The sequence below is a fragment of the Gastrolobium bilobum genome, unplaced genomic scaffold (assembly GCF_033153095.1).
Source record: "Gastrolobium bilobum isolate Gb01-03AN ecotype WA unplaced genomic scaffold, APGP_CSIRO_Gbil_v1 utg149762, whole genome shotgun sequence".
Lineage (NCBI taxonomy): Eukaryota > Viridiplantae > Streptophyta > Magnoliopsida > Fabales > Fabaceae > Gastrolobium > Gastrolobium bilobum.
Genome location: NW_026899606.1, coordinates 43,026 through 62,279, shown reverse-complemented (window position 1 = coordinate 62,279; position 19,254 = coordinate 43,026). Strand labels below are relative to the sequence as shown.

The 19,254-nt window shown below is 35.9% G+C and overlaps 1 protein-coding gene across 2 annotated transcripts; it reads right to left on the bottom strand.

Annotated features, from left to right (window-relative positions):
• Positions 1-523: 523 nt before the first annotated feature.
• On the bottom strand, positions 524-19,049 carry LOC133291941 (rho GTPase-activating protein 7-like). 2 transcript variants are annotated; one of them, XM_061490298.1, is made up of 23 exons: positions 18,774-19,049; positions 18,484-18,576; positions 17,489-17,525; positions 17,284-17,360; positions 16,657-16,727; positions 16,502-16,580; positions 16,241-16,385; positions 15,866-15,985; positions 15,228-15,305; positions 14,726-14,781; positions 13,816-13,885; positions 7,287-7,374; positions 6,447-6,690; positions 5,770-5,991; positions 4,390-4,725; positions 4,019-4,065; positions 3,679-3,739; positions 3,507-3,590; positions 3,265-3,378; positions 3,006-3,172; positions 2,373-2,442; positions 1,235-1,441; positions 524-1,062 (listed from the first exon to the last, which is right to left on the bottom strand). In XM_061490298.1, the coding sequence occupies exons 2-23, from the start codon at positions 18,535-18,537 to the stop codon at positions 877-879; spliced, it is 2,613 nt and encodes an 870-aa protein (XP_061346282.1). In that variant the 5' UTR covers positions 18,538-18,576; positions 18,774-19,049; the 3' UTR covers positions 524-876. The 2 variants fall into 2 exon arrangements, with proteins under 2 accessions (XP_061346282.1, XP_061346283.1); XM_061490299.1 differs by having other exon boundaries at positions 4,019-4,071; positions 18,484-19,049.
• Positions 19,050-19,254: the final 205 nt, after the last annotated feature.

Sequence of the window (19,254 nt, the reverse complement as noted above, 5' to 3'; positions counted from 1 at the left end):
CCCACTGGCTTCAGAAATGGCTGGTTGAATATAAATTGTTATTTGAAATGTCTTGTAATGTCTCAGCCTGATATTTGAAATATACAACCCAACAATTAACATGCATTTACAGCTATTGATAATTGAATTTTAATTCTACCTGCTTAAGAATTATTAGTAAAACGCAACACGCTCATACGATAACGCAAAACGCTCTTCCAAAATGGATATTATTTGGTAAGGTAAGGGATATCATGTTATGTTTACATTTGCAACCTCATATTTATCCTTACTTATTTAGCAATTGGCAACAGTAAGAATAATTTATTATTTTTAATAGTAAAGATCGATAAATACTTTTGGGTTGCCACAAATCCTCCTCTTACACAGAAAAAACGAAGATTCTATTTGGTACATAGTAATAACATAACAATCTTTCCACATAACAACCTAGACTAAAATTTCCACATAGGTGACATATATATATATATATATATATATATATATATATATATATATATACAAGGAATTTGCCAGTACGGGACTAAAATTTCCTCATTGTACTTGTTTTGTTCAACAACAAAATTCCCCAGCTATTGACATGACATGTAATTACACCAAACTCCACCCCCTCCCCTAAAGAAATAATGGAATTCAAAAAGTTTAAAAAAACAAAACCTGATTACCAAAAGGAAAGCTTTTAATTTGAACTCCAATGACATGTCACTACCAAAAGAAAAAAAAAAAACAAAAAAAAACAAAAAAAAATAGGAACAAAAAAAAATGAAGCAGCACACGGACCGCACAAAGTATATAAATATATGCAATGAGTCCGAGGATATACAACACGTAAGCCAAAATTCTTCCGTGGATTTTGTGAAGCACCTATTTGGCCAGTCAACTCCATGATGGTGATGATGGTTTATAGACAAAGTCTTGGGAAGCAGTAGAACCATAATTCAAATCAAGGTTATGGAGCTGTTCCATCAACTGGGAACGCCTTTCCTTGAAAAAATCAAGACGCGTGTTTAACTCTACTAATGTTGAAGATGCTACAGATGGATGTCTTGCATATTCTGTCACCTGAAACCAATGCTACTAGGTTACTTCCTAATTATTTGGAAGCAGAGAAGTGTATGTATTAGTAACAAATAGCTAATGATAACATACACGAAATTCACAGTTTTGACAACATGAAAAAAAATAAAAAAAATTGACGTTAACAGAAATTCTGTCACTTGAACTTAATTGTTACCTCTGCTGCCCTTGAGGTGGAGGGCACTGAGGCAGAATCAACGGCGCAGAGCTCATCTACAGATATGCTGGTCGATGCCTCGGTACTTTTCGAATCACTAGGACTTGTTGAGTCTATAAATGGCTTCCGAGAAGGCTGCCTACTACCATTACCAGATGCCAATACTTGTCCTTTCATATTTCTCCAATCTGTGCCCAACAAACTCTCCTGTTGAAATGAAAAGGCAAATTTTAACCCTGCTTTTGGAGTATTATTGCTCAAAACCATAAATGAATTGTATAATCCATAAGCAATGGACTGATCTCATCATAAAAAAAAAAAAAAAAAGACCAACAGATTGATAAATTAGAAACGAGAGTGCTGCAGCCAGTCACATAATGGCTTTACAGTAAAACTATCAGATTTAAGATTAGCATCATCATTTTAATGAATGAAAATCACACAATGCTGATTGCCAAAGTCCCGATATAATGCTGTAGTAGGAATTATTCATCTTTTTTCATAATTCAGGAGCTCTTGATCGACAAAATAAAGTTTTGATTTTAATCAATTTAATTAAGCCAAACTCCAACTTCCTAGCTGTTGTTTGGGAAACGACCAAGAAAAGTTTCAGGAAAATCACTAACTAAATGATTGGGTGCATTTCTAATTCTAATAAAAGAAATGAATCTTGATTAATATAAATTCTTGATTATGCACCTGGGGTCAGAAACCATTCATTGCCAATTTTCTCAGTTATACATCAAAATCACCTCCATCCCAAAAAAATTTCTTAGTTATAAAGAGAATAAATTTTACAACAGAATACAATGGGCGGGGGAGGGATAAAACTAGAAATGCAACTCCGTTGTTGAGGTCAATTATGCAACTAACTTATCTGTATGAATTATTCCCAGGTGTGACAAACTAGTTACCCCATTAAACACATGAAAAGATTGTCCAATAGTATCAACTCATGTAATCACTTAAATACTAACAGGAAGGAGTCGAAAAGGTTATACAATAAAAAGGAAGGGAAAAACCAGAATTGAAAAACATAAAATAGGAGGCGCAACAATAAATTTGCTATGCAAAGTTGCTCATGCCTCTCATTTCTGAAATTTTTTAATGAAGTTTCGAGAAACAGTCTAAGATATACCTCCGTCCTTTGTTTCCTTTCATGATTAACAAAGGCAAGGTTTGAATCAAAATCTTGCTGAGGAAATCTCCTGCACAAGTCATATAAACCACCTTATATAGCTAACAAAGAATTTAAAAGTTTACGAGGTTTTCAATTATTAAAAGGCAGGTCCCATAAAATTTAAAGAATGCAGCAAGAGGCTAAAAATGACAATACAGTTAAAAACATGAAATGAGTACCAGTGGATACAAACAATTCTTTTATAAGGAACCAAGGAAAAAGAAAAAAAAAATTGAGATTACAACACAATATCTCTTTTTTCAGGAGAATTTCTCTGATGAAAAATACAATATTTTCAGTATCAATGCTGGTCGATGGTAGCCCTTTAAAATTGGTATTAAACCAGCAAACCCTTTGCTATTTAAATTGGATTTGGCGTTGAATTCATGAAGAACTGGCACCAATTTAAAGTTCTTCAAAAACTGAAATAACAGTATCCATCATGGAGACTAAATACATAGATTCTTTTTTTTATTATTTTATTTTAACATAAAGATGCAAAACCCTGGATTTAAACATTGTATGATACAGGTGATGTTCACCATAATAATCTAAGCAATGTTTAAAAATAACGTAGGTCTGCATACTCACTGCTGAGGAAGATTTTGGGCATGTTGGTAGCGATCACCCACATCAGTAAGTGAACCATAGTGAAGCTGTCGATGCTGATTAAGTTGATGGTGGAGCTCCGCAACCTTCTGCTTCAACCTGGCCACATCAGCTTCAGCAAGTGCAATCTCCTCCAGCTCAGCCTTTGTCTTTACATAAGCAGATTTTATAAGATTACAAGTACCGAAAAAGCAATCAAAAGGGAAAAAGAATAGCAAATTTCTCCAGAATATGAAAGAACCTTGGAATCCATGCCACGCGAACTGGACAACTGTCCTGAAGACATGCTCAAGCCAACTTCCAAAGCAGCTCTAAAATCCCTCTCAGCTTGCAACTGTTCTTGCAATCTTGAAACCTTTAGATTAAAAAATCTGTTAGATAGAGATATAATAACGAACAGCAAAGGGAAGGTTAAACCAGTAAATCAAATTAAAATTGTCACAATTCATATTGGGCAGGGATAGATATAATAACGAAGAGTACATTTTGTTCAAGTGCCAAGCGCTTCTCATGCAAAGCTTGCTTCCTTCTCTCTAGGCTTGCTTGTAAAATTGCATTGCCTCTAGCCTAAAATGAAAACGGGACCAACTCCATTATAGATCAAACTTCTTCATTACATGATTTGATACAAAATGAGTAAGCGAAAGAAATCTACCTCCTTTGAAATCTTTTGTTGCAAATCATTTTTCGCAATTTCTAGCCTCTGAATAGCAAGCCTACAATATTCAAAAGTATTTGAAGCTTATTCATTCTGAAGGTAAAAAAAGAAAGACATAAAGGGAGACGCACATGAAGCGAAAACATAAAGCAAAGAGCTACCAATAGATGGTTGCTAAAGCTGAAAAAAAAAAAGAAGCCAACCCAGAATCTTACAGCGCCTATCCAAAAAATCATGAAAAGACCTACACAAGAACAACTCCAAACTCTATCCAGAATCACATTACAACAGCTCATTCTACAAAGGAAAAAAATAAGTATATAGCTAAGTGTCTTACTCCTCGTCTCCAGAAGAATCAACTGATTCGACTGACGGTGTCTTCCTCTGCAGCTTAAATCAGAATAAATTATTAGATGCCAAATATTGACCTTAACTACACAAAACTACAAAAACTGTGCAGGAAATATCAGTTTTGCATCCCGTAAAGAAAGCTAATTGTGAGTGAGTATAAGTCAGCATATTTTAATTGCTGGCTCATTGTGAGTGAGTATATTGTTACATGCCATGAATTTTCAAGTAGAAAAACATTCTCCTATAATGGTTAATTGTCATCGTGAATCTAGTAACAGCTCATTCTAGATTCACAATGTGAGTATAAGTCTGCTACAAAGTTGTTAAGCAGTAAATGGTCAGAAAATAACAACTCACATTGCTCCTTCCCCAGAATGTTGACCGCATTGAACTGAAACTTGTGCTACTAGTTTTACCGGTTTGCTTTCCGGAACCTGATTCAATCCCAGGCACGGATAAATGGTTTCCAGGGTCCATAGAAGATAAAATCTCACCCATAGAACGATAAGATTCAGAGGTTGAAGGCAACAGATTTGGAGCATCCTTCCCATCAACTGAGTTATCTTTAACCTTTCTTTGCTTATTTTGATCCTCAGACACTGGGGTATCAGGATCAGTTTTCAGATTTGTATTTTTAGTCTTAGCATGATTACTACTGGAGGATCCAACATCCGAATCATCACCTCCAAAAGCCTGCAGGGGCACAAAAAGAATTAAGAGAAAAAAAAGGGAAAAAAGAACATTGTTAACTACAGAAAAGATTAATCTACAGAAATCTCTCTTCCTGGCTTGAACAAAAATATTTATGAACAAACACACATTTAATTTGAATGACTAATAATAAGCATGGTGGAGGGTTAGACCCGTTGTTATTCCTATGTTCTAGATGGTCCCTTTTTAGTCCTTTTCCTCTTCGTTTCCCCCTCTTCTTCTTTTTCCCTTCTTTTTTACTTATATATATATATATATATATATATATATATAATATATATATATATATTACTATTTTATTTTTTTATTTCTATTTTTATTTTTTTATCTTTTTTCAACCTTTTCGTATCTTTTATTTGGGTTCATCTACCACCGACCCTAATTAATTTGGGATAAAGGTGTTGTTGATGTTGACTAACAATAATAAAAAAAGAGTAAATTACTATAGCCTCACCTATGTTTAGGGTTTACTACACAGATCTCCCCTCTATCATGAAAACACATAAAAACTCCCTTGTATTTATAAAAATGCTATAACTAAATCTACCAGACCAAACAGATTTGTGTAATCAACCCTCAACTTATAGATGTCCTGTGATCAAATGTCATTCCCATCCTTCTTTATTCTGGCCGCATGTCGGGAAAAAGAGAAGAACACATTCATTTATGGTAGACCAGCCTTCAATTCAAACAGTGTGTGTGGTACCAAATGAAACTTCAATTCAGGATCAGCAAACGAAGCTGTTCTTCCCCTCTTCTCAGGGTAGAAGGCTGAACAAATGTCCGAATGAAATTTGACCACAAAAAATTCATGAACTAACTGTTAGGCTTGACAGCATTGTGGAGTTGCAACATTTTATATACACACTGGGACTCCTATGTAGATTTTCATAACAGAAGGGACATTTGCATACTAAGAGTAGAATTGAATACTTATTGTATATTTGTACTTCGATAAATTAAAATGCATCATACATAAATGACGGGATCAGAGGAAGGGAGGAATAGGAGGCAACATGAGATAACCTTGTAATCATAAAGATCGCTGCCAGCATAACCACTACTTTCACTCAATTTTCCACTGTGAACACGATCAGCATCATCATCAGTCTCTTGATCAACTTCATTCTCCGCATCATGGTAACCATTTTCTTTCACATCTATATTATCATCATCAGTTGAATCCTCAGTCCCGCTGTTTTCAACCCGAGAATCTGCTGAAATGGAACATCTCTGTATATTTTCTTCCTGAAACAGCATATAGAGAAATCAGGCTCCTGAACTGAACCAAGAAATGAAAAATAGTTTTTACAAGAGCTGAAGTTTAGCAAACACTCTGCCAACTGACCATGGCTAAATCATAAGTAACACAATTAATTCTAGTTGCACAGGAACAACATACAGTGCAAGAGGTCAAACCTTTTTATCTCAGTATACCATACACCTGAATTTTTTAGCAACAGTTTACTTAATAAACCAGTCCCACGGCAAAACTTTATGATAAGTATGTATCTTTGATACAAGCAAAAGAAGCCCATGAAGAGGACAAAAAGAAAAAGTGAGCCTGAGAGTAATTAGGATACCTCAGACAAAACGCCACATAAATGCATCAACAACCTTTAAGTTATGTTCCCTAATTATATGCAGACACAAACCAGAAAACAATTAATCAAATGAATACAGGTTGATGGAGAGTATCTTACATCAAATATATTCTCATACTCCTCCAACAGAGTTGTAATAATTGCTTGAGCATTATTAGCTGCATTAGCAGCAGCAAGAAGCTGAGCCGAACTATCACCACTAACATCAAATTCATCCTCCAGTTCACATTCTCCAGCTAGCAGAGGCCTTAAGAGTAAGGGTGCCATGCAAGCAGCAACAGCAGATGGAGTCATCCTATTCTCAAGAGAATGTGAAGCAATTGCATGCATCATCTTCAGAATTCTGAGGAGGTAGAGATTACAACAATTAATTTTATGGGGAAAAGTTTTGTTATTAGCTGGTCCCATTACTATATATTTATCATTTTAGATTACATGCAAGCAAATTTTCATGCTAAAGCAGGTCAAAAAACTGAAGTATTATTTAGTACATTTTAGCATAATAATAACAGCAACTCAGCAAGCCATTCCTAATCACCCATCTTAAATATTATCATCTCGGGTAGTTAAGTAAAATTTCACAGAAACTGAGGAGAGCTATAGATACAGCTTAGAGTAAACATATTAGTGGTCGAAATATTCTAAAAGCTTCTTTTTGAAGTATCTTTTAGAGGCTTTTATTTAAGGCCACATAAACCTCTACAAAATATTGAAACTCCCAAAACATCTAGATTCTTAACCCTTAACCATACCCAAATTTACAGAAAAATCACTATATTCATTCTCTTCAAGTCCAGGTTTTTTATCATTTTACCATTGTCTTAAAAAGTGGGGAAGAAAACAAATACATATAAACCATAACGCATTATGCAAATGCAGAAAAGAGTAGCGATATATATTATCAACCAGAGGAGGTGGCAGAGAGAAGAGAGAGAGGACCTCTGTAACAAACGTCGATTCGGCTCTGGAAAGGTCTCTAATGTAGCACAGCGCATTGCATTAATTCTAGCTTCCTTGCGATCAATTTCTTGTAAAACAAAAACAGTAACAGTAAAATGAACTTTTGAAGCATAGTTTCAAATCCAAAGAACTGGAACAGTGCAACAAAACTTGACAAATGAACAGAACAGTCACGGAGAATAACTGATAGACCAAGGCCTTTGAGGTTTTACCAAAAACTTCATAGCAAACTGTCAAAAACAGCTCCAAAGTAAAAAGGTCACATGTATGGATCAACAAATTTTTTACCTCTCCCTTTTTCTTCTTTTTTTCCCTCTCTTATTTATTATTTTCCTCTTATTTCTTAAATTTTTTTATTTATTCCTATTTTTGTTTTCTTTTTTTCTTTCATGTATTTTTTCTCTCTTATTTATCTTTATTTTCATTTTATTTTATTTTTCTTTCTAATTGTTTATTTCTATTTTTTTAATTTCTACTGTTATTTATATATTTTTATTTTTATCCTCTTTTTTCCCCTTAAACTTTTCCTACTATATATTTGGGTTCATCTGTCATCCTTCCCAACTAGTCTAAGATAAAATTCAAGAAATCGCACTAAAAAGCTAATCTCCTTTACACGTTCAACATTTAGCAGCAAACCTTCAACATTAACAGAATCTTTTCTCTTAAAATAATGAACAGTTTAATTATAATATTTCGAAGTTCAAACACATTCCATACAAAAAAAAAAAAAAATTGCACCAGTTGACGTCAAATTCATATTTTCAAAAAATTGAAAGAAATATTTTTGTATTATGAAATTATGAATTATCTGTACAAGAGTTCTCTATTTAAAGAGAATAAAGAAACCTAATAGGCTAAGCCCAAATACTGACTATTACAAAATTACAAAATAATAAAAATAATCCTAGTATTTACAATACTCCCCCTCAAGCTGAGGAATGGATATTTATCATTCCCAGCTTGCTAGTAAGCTCTTGAAACCTATCATTAGGAAGACCCTTAGTCAAGACATCAACCAATTGAGAACTAGACGGAATATATGGAGTAGTGATGAGTCCACTATCTAATTTCTCCTTGATGAAGTGGCGATCAATCTCAATATGTTTGGTGCGGTCATGTTGGACTGGATTGTGCGCTATACAGATAGCTGACTTGTTATCACAGAGTAACTTCATAGGCCCTTCACACCTCACATTTAGACCATTTAGAATGATTTTCAGCCATAATAACTCACAGATACCTTGAGCCATGGCTAGAAATTCTGCTTCTGCACTCGATCTAGCAACCACATTTTGCTTTTTACTTCTCCATGTTATGAGATTTCCAGAGAGAAACATACAATAGCCTGAGGTAGACCGTCGGTCAGTTACGGATCCAGCATAATCTGCGTCTGTATACACTTCTAAGGATAAGTTTCCTCCTCTCTGGAATAATAGTCCTCTGCCTGGTGTGCCTTTTAGATATTGGAGAATCCTATCCACAACCTGCAGATGTTTTTCCCTCGGATCATGCATGAATTGATAACACTACTGACTGCATAAGCTAGATCAGGTCTAGTGTGAGCAAGGTATATCAATCTCCCCACTATACGTTGGTATTGTCCTTTGTCAATTGGAGGACTCTCATTCTCACTCCCTAGTTTGTGATTTTGCTCAATTGAAGTACTGGAAGGTTTACACCCAAGTTTTCCTGTTTCCTTAAGGAGATCAAGAACATACTTCCGTCGACAAATAAAGATACCTTGATTTGAATGAGCAACTTCTATCCCAAGAAAATACCTTAGTTTTCCAAGGTCTTTAACTTCAAATTCAGCAGTCAATCTTTCTTGCAGAGCATGCTTCTCATCTATATCATCCCCTGTTATAATAATGTCATCAACATAAACAAGAAGGATAGTGAGCTTACCTTCTTGAGAATGTTTAAAGAAAAGTGTATGATCTCCTTGACTTTGTCTGTACCCCAATGAAAGCATAACTTTTGTAAATCTTCCAAACCAAGCACGCGGGGATTGCTTCAAGCCATACAATGCCTTCTTTAACCTGCAAACTTTGTTTTCTCCATTTGTGGAGTTAAATCCTGGTGGAATCTCCATGTAAACCTCTTCTTCTAATTCGCCATTGAGGAAGGCATTTTTTACATCAAATTGTCTCAAATCCCAATTAGAATGAGCAGCAAGGGACAATAGAACTCTTACAGTGTTCATTTTGGCCACTGGAGCAAATGTTTCTTCGTAATCAATGTCATAGGTCTGTGTGTATCCCTTGGCAACCAGTCGAGCTTTATACCTTTCAAGAGTCCCATCAGAATTATATTTCGGAGTATATACCCATCTGCATCCGACTGCCCTTTTTCCATTTGGCCTGTCAACGACTTCCCATGTATTATTCTTCTCTAATGCATTCATCTCATCATTCATGGCTTGAACCCAATTGTCATCCTTTAATGCTTCATGTACTGATTCTGAGATTGAAATGGAGTCAAGTGCTGTAATAAAGCTTCAATGCTGCATAGAGAGATTCTTAGAGGAGACAAAATGAGAAATAGGGTGTTGGGTACAAGACCTTTTCCCTTTTCTTACAGCAATGGGTAAGTCAACAGAATTAATATCATGCTCAGGAACAACAGAAGTAGTGTTTTCAGTACTTACCAGCGGTTCAGGCGACTGCAGTTGCTGGTGGGGCAGTGTGGGTTGTCTCTTCCTTTGGTAAAATAGTTCAGGTGTCCCAGCTTTGCGTACTTTCTGTCGATCAATTGGAGTCATATCACAAGAGGAATCATATGAACTTTCAGCCTCATCAACTAAGTCTTCCTTCTCATTGTCATATGGTGTAACCATTGGGTTAGGACTCAGAGGTAACGGAAGGGAAGACTCAGACTCAAAGAAATTAGAAGGAGCTTCAATATTGTTCTCCCCCTGAAGCTGAGGAGGTAGAAAGTATGACTCAGATTCATGAAAGCTAACATCCATAGACACAAAGAATTTACGACTCGGAGGATGATAACAATTGTATCATTTCTTGTTGGGAGCATAACCAAGGAAGACACATTTAAGGGCCCTAAGCTCTAATTTACTCCGATGTTGTTTACGGACATGAACAAAGACAATGCATCCAAAGACACGAGACTGGAGACTCTGCATAATTGGGACAGAAGGATAAAAAAAGGTCATTAGATCAACAGGACTTACATGGCCAAGGATTATGGAAGGTAGGCGGTTGATCAAATAGGCTGCAGTTAATACAGCTTCGCCCCAGTAAGAGTTGGGCACAGATGTCTGAAACAATAATGCTCTGGTGAGTTCAAGCAAATGTCTATTTTTCCGTTCAGCAACCCCATTTTGTTGAGGGGTATCTACGCATGTGAGTTCATGAACCATTCCTTTGTCTTTAATAAACTGAGAAAGATGTTGATTAACATATTCAGTACCATTATCTGATCTCAAGCGTTTGATACGTTTACCAAACTGAGTTTCAATCATATAATAAAACTGGATAAACAACTGTGTTACTGCTGTCTTATCTTTCATCAAGAAGATCCATGTACTCCGAGTATAATCATCAATAAAAGAAACAAACCACTTGGCACCAGAAACATTAGGTACCTTGGAAGATCCCCAAACATCAGTATGTATAATGGTAAAAGGTTCAACACTTTTTATTTCACTAGAATGAAAAGGTACACGATGATGTTTTGCAAATTGACAGACATCACAATTAAAAGACTCAACAAACTGCGACACAAAGACGGAAACATAGACTTAAGTAAACTAAAAGAAGGATGACCCAAGCGCTTGTGATGAAGCCAAAAGAGAGAATCTGATGTAGGCTGATGAGTCATCAAAGTCTGATCCCCAGTACCTTATGCAGCAAAATCTGGAACCAGATGATACAACCCACCTTGCTCCTTAGCAACTCCAATCGTCTTCCCCGTGGCGAGATCCTGAAAAACACAATGTGTAGGGAAAAAGGTTGTGCAATTCAAATCTATAGTAAGCTTATGAGTAGAAAGGAGATTGGTAGATAGGCGGGGAACATGGAGAGCATTTTTGAGACACAAGGAGGATTGGATTTTAATATTGCCAGAACCTGCAACTGATGTGTGTGATCCATCAGCTACGGTATAGTACGGAGACCAATAGTAGGATTATAAGAAAGAAAAAGATCATTGCAGCAAGTCATATGATCATTAGCACCAAAATCCACAATCCATGAAGTTTTGAAATCAGTACGAGAAGCGATAAAAGAATGAGGGCATGAGTTCTTACCAGTCATGGCCAAAGTACCAGTACCAGAAGTTTTATTGAGGGAGTCATATACGGACCTGAGCCGTTCCAATTCCTCACGACGAACAGTAGTAAACTCACCAGGCATTTGTGTCTCATTCACTGGAGGAATGTCTGAAGGAGTCAAGAAAGATTGACCACGTCTCAAATCTTCACGTGAAGGTGGCTTACCAAGCTTCTCTAAAACCTGTTGCCTCCCATGAAGACGGTAGCAAACATCTTTTGTGTGACCTGGTCTTTTACAATAATTGCACCAACGCCCCTCTTTGTTGGGCTTAAAGGAAGAAGACCCCTGAGGTGACTTAAAGAAAGGAGACCCCTGAGGTGACTTAGTTGAGATCATAGCAGACTCATCAGAACCAGTTGAAGTAGTGACTTTAGATGAGATCATGACAGATCCTTCAGACAACTTGGTGTCCATCATGACATTCCTACGACTTTCTTCACCCTTGACAGTATGAAAAAATTCAGAAAGAGAAGGTAATTTTTCCTTACCAAGGATTTGAACCCGAATAGGGTCATATTCTGAGGCCACAAAGAAAGTCAAAGATCCAATGTCGTTCAACAGAGGAGGCCAGAGTGGCTGCATCCTTGCTGCACTCCATTTGCAAACTATCATACTGATCTAGCTCAGTCTATAATCCATTCAGGTTTCCATAGTACTCTGTCACAGATAAAGAGCCCTGCTTGGTAGAAAAGATCTTGTTCCTTAGATCATAGCAAGTGGCAGCATCTTGCTTCATTGAATAGGTCTGATGAAGAATTTTCCAGATCTCAAAAGCAGTAGGTAAGAACATACAATATTAGTAGGTAAGAACATACAATATTGACTAACTTCAGGCGTCATAGAATTCCATAGCCATGTCATTATAAGAGAGTCTTCATCATCCCAATCAGCATACTTTGGATCTGTTTTAACAATAACAGGTCCTTCAAGATGAGCAATCTTACGACGCCCTTTGAGAATTGTACGAACTAGCTGAGACCACTGCAAATAATTTTTTCCATTGAGACGATAATTCTGATGGAGAGCAGGCAGATCGTTTGGACTAAGAGAAGCCATAGAGGATGTAACAGGTGGCTGAATTTTCGGATTATCTTCAACGTCAGACATAAAATTTGCTAAAAAACTGACTGATCAGAATGATAAAGGTTCAATGTTACTGGAATAGTAACAAGGAGGCCAGAACAGTAACAACTCTGGCCGGAACAGTACCAAGGTGGCCGGAACAGTACCGAACAGAGGAAGAACCACCGTGGGAAGCTGCAACGGGATCAAAAACCAAAGATAACCACAGATCCACACTCAGAAGGAAGAGGCGAGTTGGTCTGTGCTGGCTGCGCGTGAAGAAGAAGTCCCACGCGCCGCTGCAGCTCCAGGAACAGCGCGTCTCTTCCACGCGCGTGAGGGCGCGTCTGGGCAGATCTCCAGGTGGGTCCTGGACAGAAGAGATCGTCTCGTCGGGGCGGTCACAACCGTGGGTGGATCGCCGGAAAAATCGTCGGAAAACTCGCCAGAGACGGCGGTCAACAGCTGTCAACAATGGTATTTCAATTATAACAGTGATCGGAGCGTCGAAAAGTGATCCTCTCGGTCCAAAAGGTCCCCGAAAATATTTTCCGATGGCGGCTAATGGCGGCGAGAGGCGAAAAAATAAGGATTCCTCCTTTAAAGGTGTAGATGCGGAAGCAGAGCCCTCAGATCGAGAGCTCTGATACTAAATTGAAACAAATATTTTGTATTATGAAATTATGAATTATCTGTACAAGAGTTCTCTATTTAAAGAGAATAAAGAAACCTAATGGGCTAAGCCCAAATACTGACTATTACAAAATTACAAAATAATAAAAATAATACTAGTATTTACAATACAAAATGTAAAATTATTCACCTATAAATGAAATTATGCAAAAAAGCATAAAATATTCCTAGTAGGCTAGTACTAACCAGAATAGTTCTTAACATGAGTTATTCATCCTTAATAAACATTGAAAATATTTCTACTTTCATTCCACAATTTCCATTCTATAACCAAGACTAGATTGTCTCAACAGAAGTTTCTTTGCTCAACAACAGCATAATCATCATTAAAAAAAATAAAATAACAAAAAGAGCAAAAACAAACACAGCGATCAGCAGCATTTCACAAGAATAAAAAACATATACCATTCATTCATAGAAATATATGGTTATAAAGTAAATAAGCATAGAGCTAAACTTACTATAAGCCTCCAACAAAGCAGTACAGCATGAAGCTGGAACTGGAGATGAGGGAAGTTCCCTTAGAACATGCTGTAAATATACCCCATTGATTACCATTAGAAAAATGCATAATTCAACAGATCATTTTCAAAAATACAAGATCCATGTTATATTAGTTATACCAAAATGATAGCTGCTTCCAAATCAGAAATTTATTAACCCTTAAAATTGATGAAAGAGTGCATGACTGTTACGGTCTTGAGTTCTTAATTGTAAACTACTAAACACTAGTTAATAGTAACTAGTACTTCAAAGAAGGGGGCTTTATTATGGTTGGGGAATGACTTGTATGGTGGAAAGACCAGGACTGTCCTGGGTTCTCCCACAATTTTTGTCATATCCACGGTGCAAATAGAGTTGGTGGTATCAAGCCGGTCTCACAAGAGTTGGTTGGGTACTAGAAACCTTATCAAAATTAAACTCAATTAATGCCTTCTCTCTTGTTCAGCCCACAGTTTATTACAGAGTTTATACCCGGTACACATGCAGAGGGATTGAGCTATTCTGTACTACTAATGCCATTGTCATATTTTTGTTTTTATGGTTTTTGTTCTGTGCTCTTACACTATGTTCAAAGAGGATATCCTATTTCTTGGTAATCATTCTTTCTGTCTGGTAAAATTAACAGGGAAAAAAGTTTATCGAAAGCTTAAAATCACCTAGACACAACTGAGATCAATAATTTTCTGCTTTAAACAGTTGAATGATGCATAGCTTATATACCATCACCTTTCCTAGAGTTTCTAGGCATGTCAAATATTAATTTGAGGATTTCCTCTCCTTGATATAGTACGTTAACCATATACATTGTTTCATTTTTCATATATTCATATTCATTAAATCATCAATTATCAAAACTAGTATAAATACCTTGACACAGTCACCAACAACATGGGCATCCTCCTCAGGACCAAATTCAGTCTTGCCTAGAAATATCAGTTAAGAATAAAGCATTCATAAGTTTCATGCACAAATATATATACACACACACATAAATTAAACGGAGTGTTTAATCCTGGATATTATCTTTAATGGCTTACAATAGAAGAGTTGAGCTATGAAAACCATCATATTATTGGTTATATAGAGGCTGACTGATTCAAACAGTGGCTCCATGCTGTATAATGTGGAAATTGGAAGGCAAGAAAGAATAATTACTTCACAACAATGTGAAGTCCTTAAAAAAATTCAAATTATGCTATCTTTTACCCCTCTCTGAACACATCTTTGTCATTTTGGATAAGCTGGATTTATTGTTCATTGCTTGCTAATGCTTTGAAGCCCAATTAACTATATTGATGTTATTTGTACCTATAACTTACTCTCTTAAATGTACTTACAGTGCTAATATATTTAAGCTAATTGTCAGTACCTTGCTCATATTCTTGAACTCTCCGATCTACTTCCTCAACATCTGCAGATTGCCGAAGTATTCCTTCAACTTTAGTACCTGGAAATGAAATATAGTAAAATCAGCAGAAACCCTTTACTGAAGAAAGGGTAAAGCATGTTTCATGCTCTTAACATTTTTTTTCTTTACCATTGAACAGTCAAATGCATTCCCAACACGCCTTAGTAACAAGATATGAAAGGTACTCAAATTATTAAACCAAGTACTTTTCTTCTTCTAGCATTAAGCACCCAATGAGCATCAACAATTGAACACCAATTTTGTTATTAATTTAAGCAGTTTAATGGCCAAACTTGAAAACACAGGATACTTCCCAAAGGGCCAAAGTTGAAGAGGTAATTTCCATTTTAACCTCACCAAAGCAATAAAAAAAGTAATAATAATAATGCAACATGCTCTCTAGCTGAAAAAGCGATTGGAAAAAAATTAGGCATGGGGTTTACTTATCCAGATAGGCCTACTAGCCAATTAATTTTGAATTAACTGCTTACTGAGGAAGTAAAATTTAACAAGTAACTCCTAAAATTTGAAACATAGTACAATAAAAAGTGAAATGAAATATAGATGCATTACATATGTAATTGAATATCATAACTTACCATATTTCTCTAGAAACCGAAGGGCTTTTTCAAGGAAAGATGGACCTCCATCAATATCTTCCAGTGCTAGCAAAATTGGTCTTCCAACAACCAAAGACTTAACTGGACGCTTGTCCCTCCCTGGAAGCACAATACAGAATATAATGAAAAAGAAGAAGAAAAAAAAAATTTCTATCAAAAAAATTAAAATTAGGACACAAAATATCGGTACAAATAAACAGATAAAATGTTAATTATTTTAACATAAAAAAAGCTCAAAAGTCTGCGGCAACACAAAACCACCATAGCAAAAGCAACACCAATATTCACATATAACTAAATAAGTTAATAAATTTAAAACGAATGTATACGATTGAATAAATAATGAGTACAAACATTGATGGAAAGACCCTTCAATAGAATCACTAGCATCACTCCGAAAAATCCCATTGTGTCCCATAACAAGAGCAGCACTTGGTGCTTGTGCAAGGGCTTGTTCAAGAGCTGTCTTCCATTCAAACAAGTCTTCTGATGTCTCAGCCTGATATTTGAAAAAACAATCGAATTTATACAACACAACAATTAACATGGCGTTTACAAGTGGTGATAATTGAAATTTTATCCTATCGGCTTAAAAATTTATAGTAAATGTATCACCTTAAGGGTGAATGCTCGCCCATCACGTCCATCTGGAAATAATACTGTAAGCAGCTTTTTGTCTTCTCTAACAACAACGCTGAAAAATAAAGTTCCAAATTTAAAAACAGATCATCAAAATTTACAACTACAAAAAATCAATTTACCAAACATACCTCCCTGAATTGTTTAAGTCAATACCCCCCAATGTCAAGTTTACTTCACCACCTCTCTGTGGAAGAGCACTCTACATGACCAGTCAAAGTAAAGACAATCATAGGTAATGGCAACAAAAGTAACTCTCACATATTAAGAGTAAAAGAAAAAAACACCAAATAAGTGAAGATTGTCCAATCATCTAAAGGTCTGTATAGTATTACTCTTTAATAACAAATGTGAAGAAAATAAAATGCCATTTTTCAAAAAAAAAGGGCAAACCCTGGTACACAAGGCTTCCCGATTTGCAAGGATAGGGATAAGAGTCGATTGTACACAGCTCTACCCTTGTATTTTTGCTAAGAGGTTGTTTCTAATTCTCGAATCTGTGATTTTTTGGTCACAAGGAGCAACCTTACTGTTGCTCCAAGTCTCACCCTCAATTATATCTGTAAAATGATGTTCATGTATCAAGAAAACTTAATAAATCACTACATTATTTCTCGCCTTCATAATCATGATCTATACGGTATACCTATATCTGCTTGATCTAGAGTTGAATCATACAGAGCAGTAGAAGAAGAATTGAACCAAAAAAAAAAAGTAAAAGACTTGACAAGAATGGGAAAGATTTGAGTGATACTAACCGGGTCATTTTTGAAGAAAACTAATGATGTGCGGGTGAGTATAAACCACCTCTTCTTCCAAGACTTCCAGCCAATTCCTATAAAAAAAAAATGGATAAATTCTTATATCATTGATTTCAACAGAGAACAAAAGCGCTACCAAAATTAAAAAACCTCATTTTCTTGTCAAGAGAATAAGGAAAACAAACAAGAAACCGACACCAACCTTTAGAAGATATGAAAAGTGGGCCACTTTTGAAAACCTGCCATGTAGTAACAAATGTTAAAAACCAAAAGGTAACTTCTGATTAAAACTAGTTGCAATTCAAACAATTGTGATGGAAATGCATACCCCCCAAAAATTTCAAACTCTATCCTTTAGTAAATAGCACCATATTTAAGAAAAGAAGATATGAAGATTATCATTATTCAAGAACAGTATTGCTTCTTCAGACATATCAACTACCCTATATTATTCTACTAGTTTATCCTCATTTTGGCAATGCACTTCAGCAAATGGGTTTTATTTAACAGGCTACATTGTTTAATGCATTTTTTCTTTCTGCTTGTCTCGCTTGTCAATCATTTTGGCATATACTTTCATCTTCCAGACGGGTAACCCCCTTCTTAAATTTAACAATAGAGTAATCAAATAAAGATGAAAAGTAAGGTGCTAATTACAGCCTCCAACATGGCAACTACTATCAATTAAATTGCCCATATAAATCCCTTTCACTGCCATAAAATTATAAATGTGGAAATTTTTCTTAAACTTTAACATGCTCAGAAATTTCCAAACAAAAACTCAAAGGATACTCAAAAATTAATCATATTGAATAAATTATAACTAAACTAAGCTAGTTCATCGCTCTCTCTGTAATTAAAAATCCTAATTTTAACTAGAACAAGCTAAACTACACCCTGAACACAGTTCCTCTTCAAACTAAACACTTAACAGGGAAAATAAACCAGCAATGCCTAACTCAACTTCCTTCACTCCTTAGCAACATTGTCAAGGAAACAAAAATAGATGCGTATCAAACAAAATCGCCCCATTTCATGCAATAAATAACTCCTTTAAAAATCACAACCCCCCACCAAAAAAAACTCAATTTTTCATTAACTGTTATCTGCATTAGCTTAAAATCATATATTTTTTTTTATCTTTTATTTAAAAAGGAATCTTTGCAGCTGATTGATTCCCTCAAGAAGAAAACATACCGTATTGGAAGCCCCAGGTCGAGGTCGCTCGAAAGCCGCCAAAGAAGCAGACATTTCCACACACACAGTATCAATGAATAACCAGCATTGCCACTGAGTTCAAACAGCAAAAAACACAATCACAAAAAAATTGAAAATTTTCCAAACATTTCAAACCCCACAAAACCAATCCAAGTTCCCTCTTCAGTCAACACATCAGAGAAATCCACGAGTAACTTCCAAACACCACCTAGACGCAGAGATCTGACCAAAAAGCAATAAACTTTCAGAGATTAGGGTTCGATGGGTACATCAGATTCACCCGCCACTTCAAAATCCAAACTTGATTTCACCCTAGCAGAAAAACTCAACAAGGCAAGGTTCTTCCCTTCTGGGGTTCTATTTTCCGTCACTTTCTAGGTGATTTTCTCGCACTTTCTGATAGGATTAGGTGGGAGGAGGAAGCAACAGTGGTTGTGACGGGAATGTGAAAAATCTGAAGAGAAGGGTTCTTTGCTTTTCACCTACTCCTGGTGTCTCAGAGTGCTTGGGAATGTAGAGAGAGAACCGAGGGTAGAGAGAGAAAATGAAGGGCAGAGGATTGGGTCCGATGTAGTCAAGTTCAAGTCTTGTCAGGTAACTATCCAATGAAAATGTGCCACTTCAACAACATAACCAGAGTTAGAGACCATAAATTATGAATGTTACCTAAAAACATAAATAAATAAATAAATAAGAGGTAAGACATTTATACTATCAAATTTTTCAACTACCACTTCATTACCATTCTAA

Coding starts and splice junctions, on each gene's coding strand:
- LOC133291941 (XM_061490299.1), bottom strand. CDS start 18,537: ATGTCTGCTTCTTTGGCGGCTTTCGAGCGACCTCGACCTGGGGCTTCC. Junction 5,992..6,446: donor AGTATGAGAATATATTTGAT/GTAAGATACTCT, acceptor ATGCTGTTTCAG/GAAGAAAATATACAGAGATG. Junction 2,443..3,005: donor GCCCAAAATCTTCCTCAGCA/GTGAGTATGCAG, acceptor TGACTTGTGCAG/GAGATTTCCTCAGCAAGATT.